The 8,893-nt window shown below is 30.1% G+C and overlaps 1 protein-coding gene across 2 annotated transcripts; it reads left to right on the top strand.

Annotated features, from left to right (window-relative positions):
• The first annotated feature begins 1,167 nt into the window (after positions 1-1,167).
• Positions 1,168-8,207, top strand: LOC131937675 (zinc finger protein 883). 2 transcript variants are annotated; one of them, XM_059295279.1, is made up of 2 exons: positions 1,168-1,289; positions 5,110-8,207. In XM_059295279.1, exon 2 carries the CDS (start codon positions 5,134-5,136, stop codon positions 6,994-6,996), a length of 1,863 nt encoding a protein of 620 aa, XP_059151262.1. In that variant the 5' UTR covers positions 1,168-1,289; positions 5,110-5,133; the 3' UTR covers positions 6,997-8,207. The 2 variants fall into 2 exon arrangements, with proteins under 2 accessions (XP_059151262.1, XP_059151263.1); XM_059295280.1 differs by lacking the exon at positions 1,168-1,289 and adding an exon at positions 4,722-4,757.
• The last annotated feature ends 686 nt before the right edge of the window (positions 8,208-8,893 follow it).

Raw genomic sequence — 8,893 nt, 5'->3', positions numbered from 1 at the left:
GGGTAGAGTGGTATTTGTTGATGGTATTTGCTATGGGATGCGTGATGGCAATGAAGTTGAGAAGGTAGTGGTACATGTCATGTTATGAGTGATGTTAAAATTAGTTGAGGGTATGTTGTGATGTATTGTTTACACACTTTATATAGAAAATATATACTTTTAACAGTGCCCCCCCCCCCCCCCCCAAAAAAAAAGTCTGGAAGAAACACTGTTCGGGATGGACAATTTAATAGGAAGTCAGCAGTATCTAGAATATTCTATATAACAACACAGCAGCCACATATACAGTAAACTGGTAGATGATAAACTCCAGTGCAAGGTAAATATAATTATAACATAGACTAGCAGGTTCATATCTAATACATTATTACTTTAGTCAACGAAAAAGTAGAAGAGCGTGGGTCTTTTTATTATCTATCGGATGCATTTACTAATAATTAGGAAGATAGCCATGCTTTTCTTTATAATTATTTACATAGTAGTGTATTATTATATACTTAAAAAAAAACAATGTTCTACTTTTCGTGCATTTTTTTGCATCAAAGCTTGTTAATAAAGCATGTTATTACTTATTTTCAGTACTTTCTTGTTTTTAATAGCAAAATGTTTAAAAATATTTCACGCTCAGTATGAAAAGTTCAAGGTCCATCATCATACTGTATTTAGCATCTTTGGAAGATACGTTATATTTTTAACAAAAACATTGAATTAGCTACTGGATAATAAGCCCCGCCCTAAAAAAAACGTATACAGGCCTCCACACGTGTTAGAATTTATATGGAGAATATATACTTTTACCAGTGTCCGCACTCCCCTCCCCAAAAATTTCAAGTGCCTTCCTCGGAAAAAAAAACTCTTGAAGAAACACTGTTACCAACAGTAGGCCTATAGGCTATTTTTTGTTAACCACAGAACACATTAAAGTTGACAAACTCGTAAGGATGGCCTAGGGACTGGAGCGGCGTCATCCCATTTACCACATTGAAAAATCACTTCTTATTTTTCCCATTTAGATATATTTATTTCATGTTACAACCTCTGATACTTGATAGTGATATTATAGAACTGCTACTAAATTTTATTTTTTGGCTTCTTTAACGTTATTTACGGCTATAAAAGTTTTAACTGTTCTGGCCATCGAAAGCCTATCTTTATTTCTGCTAGTGATGAAAGGCATGTATCGAGACTGCGTTACACTCAGTCTCAGCATTTGCTTTTCCAAAATCTTAGGTCTCCGATCTCAACACAGATCTAGATCTAGATCTAATCTAGTCTAGATCCAATTATAGGTCTAGATTCTAGAATCTCTTTTTAGTTTTACTGCGATAGTATAATCTAGATCTGATCAAATAATATCATGTTTTTATTTTTGTTAAATAAAACGGAGAATCATGAAGGCCAGAGGTGACATAGATCTAGATCTAGATTAATTAAATTTAAAGTAGCTAGGATTACTTTAGCCTAGATCTAGAGTCTTGGCCTATATTTTTAAAAATTAGTTTTAGCTTCTTCTAGATTTTAATAAGTAAAGAAGTGCAAGTAGTAAAATATATTTTTTTTTACATTTGTATCTCATACAATGATACATAGAGTCTTTTTGATTAAACAAATATCAATTGCAGCTGTAATCAGGCAATCAAGACTACCCCATTGGATATGGGTGTAGGTCATGGGTTCCCAACCTGGGGGTCGCAAAGAGCTTTCTGGGGGGGGGGGGGGTCGCCAACTGGTAGACTAAACTCCAGCAATGAATAAAAAACATAAATATTTAGAAAAATATTTGCAATTCGACATTACTAACATCACTGGAAATGGAATAGAATAGAGAATAAACAATTTGTACTGTGCAAAGTTGTTCTTAGTCAGGAGTCTATGAAAACTTCCAAACGTCAATTTGAAACGAGTCATTCGGAACACACCAAAAAAGATATGTAGTTCTTTCGTCGGCATGAAGCTAGTTGCAAACGTCAGTGGCTTGATCGAATAGAACGTTTTCACCAAGAAAACACAGCATTATTGCAAGCATCATATAAAGTAGTATTAGAAATTGCCAAGAAAAAAACCTCATAAAAAGGAGAAAATCTCATCAAACCATGTATGCTGAAGATAGTAAAATTAATTCTTGGGGATTCCAGTGCAGTAAAGATGCAACAAATATCTCTAACAATACTATGCAGCGGCTTATGTTAAAAGACAAATTTAGAATGAAATCAAGCTTTCACCATTGTTTGATTTTGACTAATCGACAGATGTGAGTTCGTGTTCGCAGTTGCTTTTCTTTGTGAAATATATTCATTCAGATGTTAGCAAATAAGAGTTGATGTTTTGTGAAGATATGGAGAAAATAAATAAGTTTTTTGAAACTGGAGGATTAAAATGGGAAAACGGCTGTGGGGCTTGTACGGATGGTGCGCGTCATGTTTCAGTACGCTGGCTGTCATTAGGAAATGTCAATCGTGTTTCTGAATTGAAAGATGAAATCAAGATGTTCTTGGAAGTGCAAGGAAACAAGACCATTTGATATACTTTAACGACATGGTGTGGTTGGAGAGAGTATCATACCTAGCAGATATATTCGAACATCAACATAAGCTTAACCTGATAAAGGAACAAATATTATCTCTTTTCATGATAATCTCTTGGCATTTTTATCAAAGCTGCAAAATTGGCGAGGAAAAATAAATATTTGAAATACTGCCATGTTTGAGAAACTCTGCAGTGTGGTGTGATAGATAAAAATTTTAAAGGATTCTGTGCATCTTGAATCTCCTGACAACGAACTGCTGCGTTATTTTCCCCGAGCTGAAAGAAGAAGAATCTGCATAGTCATCCATTCTCTGCTTTCCTTGATGTTACCAGCATTGCCGATGAATAACAAGATGAATTCTTAAATTTGCAAAATTTAATTGTTAATGCTAGTTAATGTTGTTAATAGTATCAAGAATAATTCATATGAAAGTCTACTAGAAAATATTAATTTAGTGCTTATTATTTTCTTCACTAATTTCAACTTGTTAATTATATGGGGGTCGCGGGTCACTTGCGTTTTATGAAAAGGGGTCGCCATTCGAAAAAGGTTGGGAACCTCTGGTGTAGGTAATACTAATATTCAATGCTGCAGTAATCAGACCCTCAACACATACCCATTGGATATTAGCTGTCAACATGAACATTTTTTTGAATTTAAAAATGCACTGACCTACACAAAGTGTTATTTTTTCTAGTTCATTCAGATATGCTTCTTCTATTGTTGCAATTCAACTTTTTAAAGGTTCAGAATGTAAATTTTTAAATATAAAACAAAATCAATTCATTAATTTTTTTTTTAAATTTTACTTTTACATTAGAAAAAGTTGTGCATATCCATCCATACAATTGTAGCAGGTAGCAATAACGAGTCCACCTTGGTCACTCAAAATCCATGGTTTAACAGGCTTTTATAATGCTTTCAGTGAATACCCAGACCTACAAAATAAATCAAGTAGGCCTACTTATTAACCTGCTGTGGCTAAAATTATAATATAATTATAAATATAATTCAAGCAATTAAAATTATTGATGTCTGCTGTAAGTCAAGTGGGTATGAATAATTTAAAAAACATATTTAGGCCCATTATTAAATATAGTAGTATGTAGTCTAAATATTTTGAGTAGCAAATATAAGTGCTAACATTATTTTATAGTATTAGTCTAGGATTCCAGTAAATTTAGACAACAATTGTGTGATCTTAAGTTATGCTTTAAAATTTTAAACAGTGTTCATCAAGTAAATGGTGTTTCATAGTTAATGTAGTGTGACTTGAGTTAATCAATTTGATCTATCCACTGAGTATCTAACACTTTAACAGTGTGACAGCTTACAAGTGTAGTAGTGGGCACTAGAATATAATATAAGAAATAAATATACTAACTACTAGATCGAAATAATAAAGAATGATCTTACTTTGGCCACAACTACTAGCCCTAGTCTTGCTATGACTTCATAAATAATCACAAGTCCATCTTTAAAATCAAGTCAAGTGCATTTTTGTGTATTTAAAATGATCTAGCTTACAGCTAAATCTAAATTCTAGAATCTTGGGTATTCTTGAGTCTGACTCTCTGGAGTTGTGGCTTTCACTTTTGATTGGATAGATTCCAATAGATGTTTACATTTTGGTCAGTTATTTACTATATTCATATTGTCTATCAGCTAGACAAAAAGCAAAAAAAAAGTTTCCTGGATAAATTTCTTCAAATATTGTTGTTGTTCTGCTGGTTGCAGGTTTTTAAAATAAACTTAAGACTAGAACTATAAAATACATAGAGAAGACCAGTGCTAGGCTAGGGCATCAACATTGCGGCTGATGTAAACATGTGTGTGCAACCTCTCTATTAGTATACAATTCATAGTGCAGGTCTTGATAAGTAAATTAATAGAATCTAGAGCTATATCAAATTTGAATGAAATAGTTCATTTCTTTGTATCTAAAACTGGAAGATGACACCATTAGTGTTGTGTTCTTTCCTTAGTTTAAAAAAGCTAAGCCAGTTGATTAGAGCAACAGTAATCCCATTCACAACAATTGACTTAGTTCCAATTTTTTTTATCTCTCCCCGGCTAACAGGACTTGAACTTAAGTGGGAGAGAACAAGAACTTACAAGTCCTATTGTATACAAATATTGTCACAAAACTAAAAAACATTAAGTGGAATTTAGTGCCAAGCTACCTGAAGAAAGCAAGTGTTTATTAAGCTGTTTATGACAGTTTAGAACTGTAATTAAAATTAATTTTCAAACTTTTAATACATATTTGGATAAGATTAATCACACATTACTTACATTTAAAAACTAACAAAAGCAAATCAAGTTTAGATTTTTGTTATTATTAATACCCTAGTATTCCTGTTTTTAAAATAATTTTAAGAAACTGGTAGCTTAAGATATTAATCTGCAGTCCTGATGGCTTTACATTACTGGTTGTCTATTTTAAAATTACATCTGACTAAGTAATCATTAGAATCAAACTGACAAAAGTCTGGCATGTGTTACAAATTGTGTCATGTTATTAATAAAATGTTTTGACTATTTAATCACCAGTTTAACATTTAAATTTTTTTAATCATCAGTTCATATCTAAGAAGCTGTCCAGCATGGAGGTGGAAACAGATGTGTTAGCTGCAGTTTCATCTACTGTAGATATAAAGTCAAATGAATTAACAGAGTTTTCATCTTCTGAAGATTTGAAACCATCTTCTGCTGGCATCAAAACAGAATTATTGTCATTTTTTAATTTTCAGAATATAAAACCTGACATGACATTTAAAACTTCTCAAGATGTTGAACCTAATGTTAATTCAGAATTTTCTTCTTCTAATGACATAAAACCAGATTTATCATTTTTTAATTTCCAGGATATACAACCTAACATGTCATTTAAAACTTCTCAAGATGTTAAACCTGATATTACATTTTCAATTGAAAAAATTAATAAGAAACCTGCTGCATTAGCAGAATTTTCAACATCTGAAAATTTAAAACCAGAATTATCAGCTACTGAAAATTTAAAACAAGATTTCACAACAGAATTATTAGCAGAATTTTCAACATCTGAAAATTTAAAACCAGAATTATCAGCTACTGAAAATTTAAAACAAAATTTCACAACAGAATTTTTATTTTTTGAGAATAAACAAGAAAACGGACTTGAAGAAAATCTACAATTGTCTAGGGGCAATGAAAATACAATTGTTTATTATCATCAAAAGTTTTCTCAAAGTTCTAAAAGTAATATGCATAAAAATGTTCATTCAGAAGATAAGCCATATGAGTGTGAGGTTTGTCTTAAAAGGTTTTCTCAAAATTCTAACTTAAGTAAACATAAAAATATTCATTCAGGAGATAAGCCATATGATTGTGACATTTGTCATAAAAATTTTGCAGATAAGAACGAGCTATTACGACATAAAAAAGTTCATTTAGTAGGTAACCCATATCATTGTGATGTTTGTTTGAAAAGATTTCCATATAGTTCTTATTTAAAAGAACATAAAAATTTTCATTCAGGAGATAAACCATATGAATGTGATGTTAGTCAAAAAAAGTTTTCTCGAAGTTCTCATTTAAGAACACATAAAAAGGTTCATTCAGGAAATAGGCCACATGAATCTTGTGATGTTTGTCATAAAAACTTTGTTGGAAAGAATAATCTATTACAACACAAAAATGTTCATTCAGGAGATAAGCCATATAAATGTAATGTTTGTCTTAAAAGATATCAATATAGTTCTTGTTTAAGTAAACATAAAAAGATTCATTCAGGAGAAATGGCATATGATTGTGATGTTTGTCATAAAATCTTTGCAGATAAAAATGGTCTATTGCAACATAAAAAAGTTCATTCAGGTGATAAGCCATATGAATGTGATGTTTGTCATAAAAGGTTTTCTCAAAGTTGTTATTTAAGAGAACATAAAAAAGTTCATTCAGGAGATAAACTACATGAATGTGATGTTTGTCTTAAAAGATTTCAATATAGTTCTGTTTTAAGTAAACATAAAAAGATTCATTCAGGAGATAAGCCATATGAATGTGATGTTTGTCATAAAAGGTTTTCTCAAAGTTCTCATTTAAGAGAACATAAAAAAGTTCATTCAGGAGATAAACCACATGAATGTGATGTTTGTCTTAAAAGATTTCAATATAGTTCTGTTTTAAGTAAACATAAAAAGATTCATTCAGGAGATAAGCCATATGAATGTGATGTTTGTCATAAAAGGTTTTCTCAAAGTTATCATTTAAGAGAGCATAAAAAAGTTCATTCAGGAGATAAACCACATGAATGTGATGTTTGTCATAAAAAGTTTTCTCGAAGTTCTGTTTTAAGAAGACATAAAAAGGTTCATTCAGGAGAAAGGCCTCATGAATGTGATGTTTGTCATAAAAGGTTTTCTCAAAGTTTTAATTTAAGAACACATAAAATGATTTATTCACATGAAAGGCCACATGAATCATGATGGATGTGATGTTTGTCCTATAAGATTTGCTTGGAAGACATAATTAAGACATAATTTTGTAGATTTGTGAAAAAATTCATATGAATTACTCAGAATAGTTATTTAACTAAACTTTTAAAAAAACTTTTTGGCCATAAAATTTTTTCTCAACATTCTTATTTAAGTGCACATGAAAAAGTTCATTCAGGAGACAAGCTACATGAATGTGGTATTTGTCATTAAAGATTTTCTAGAAGTTGTAGTCTAAATAATGTTTTTCACAAAAGATTTTCTCAAATATCTAATTTAAATACTTTAAAAAAATTCATTCTATATGTAAGACAGAGGAATGTGATGTTGGTAAGGAAATGTTTTCTTTTAAAGTTACTTTATATTGCCAAAGAAATTCATCATGACTTAAAACCAATTTAATGTCATTGTTTACTTTCTCGAATATACAAAGTATAGAGAAAGTCTTGTAATCGTGCAAAAAAAAATAATCGAGATTTTTACAAAGCTTGACATTTTACACCTCACTGATACGGAAAAACAATTTTGCAATCTTGTCTGCAAATTATTATTATTAAATTTCTTATAACTTGTTCTCTGCACATAACTTTAACTAGTAGTTAACGAATTGTGGGTCATAGTTAATACATTTTTATATTTGTATTATGAAAAGATTCTTTTGTCAAAGAGTAAACCTTGACAATTATTATAAATACTGTAAAAAGAAATTTATTCTATTATGTCAGCAGCATGTGTAATTTTTTCTTTATGTATCCTACTTCTTTTTGTGTTATTTGTAAATATGTATTATAGATTATGTTTTTTTTTTAATTATTTAAATGTATTTGTAACATGTTATCAATATAAACAGTATGCCAAATCTCAGACTCCTCTCTGCATGTTATGTGATTGAAAAAAGTATAAAATAATTTTCCTTACATATTCATATAGGGTATAGAATTTTATGATTAACTATACATTTCAATGTCATAAATTAACATATAATTTTTTTTTACAAAAACAGCATACAAATTATAAATTTGAAGAATAGAAAAACTAAAGCTGCAATTGTTACATTTTGGTATCTTATTCTTAGTTTCAACATAATGTAATTTTTGGCTAGTTGTTATTTAATTTTATATTCCTTACTTTAAAAAAAACCTTTTAATGTACATTCTAATGTGAATCATTAGAAATTGTAACATTAACATTTTGAGAAATAAAATGGCTAAAGTATAAGTCAATTTTTATTGTTATTGTTTTTCTAGCAACACTTTCTGTATGTAAATTCTAATAAGGCCAATGTGTTTTGAATGCTGGGGTGTATTAAAATTTTACTCTCTTGTGATGCTGCAAAGCCTGAACATACCAGGTTGGCGAAGGTCAGTGTCAGACAACATTTGCTTGTTAGGACTCAAGTTACAAAGGAAACATTTTACATTTTAAACAACACTTGTTTTACTATTTTTTTTATCAATTACAAGTAACATAAAACTTATAAAATGATTGACTTAAGGATATTCTGCATTTGAGAGTAGTTTTCTCAAAAAAATGATGGTTTTGCCATGCATTTCTATAGAAAAAGTGCACAATCCAAATTATTACTATTATAAATGCTTATAGAGTGAGTTTGAGGGAGCTAAATGTTTATGGAATTATAATTATTTTTAGAAGTATAGTGTGACCGGTAGAATCAAAGGCTTTTTGAAACCTATGAACAAATTGTCACAAAGTTGGTTTGAGTATTTCTGAGCCTGTTTTCAATTTTATTATTAAAACTGTGTGATCAGAATAAAACTTCCAAACCTAGATTGATTAGTATGGAAAAGATAATGCTTTTTAGGCAGTTGACATGTATTTGTTTATATGCATTTCTAATGGTTTGGAAAGTGGTGGTCATCCATAAATT

Source organism: Physella acuta, unplaced genomic scaffold, assembly GCF_028476545.2.
Source record: "Physella acuta isolate Inbredline_101_S28 unplaced genomic scaffold, ASM2847654v3 ptg000218l, whole genome shotgun sequence".
Taxonomy (NCBI): domain Eukaryota; kingdom Metazoa; phylum Mollusca; class Gastropoda; family Physidae; genus Physella; species Physella acuta.
This window is presented reverse-complemented; position numbering and strand designations above follow the sequence as displayed.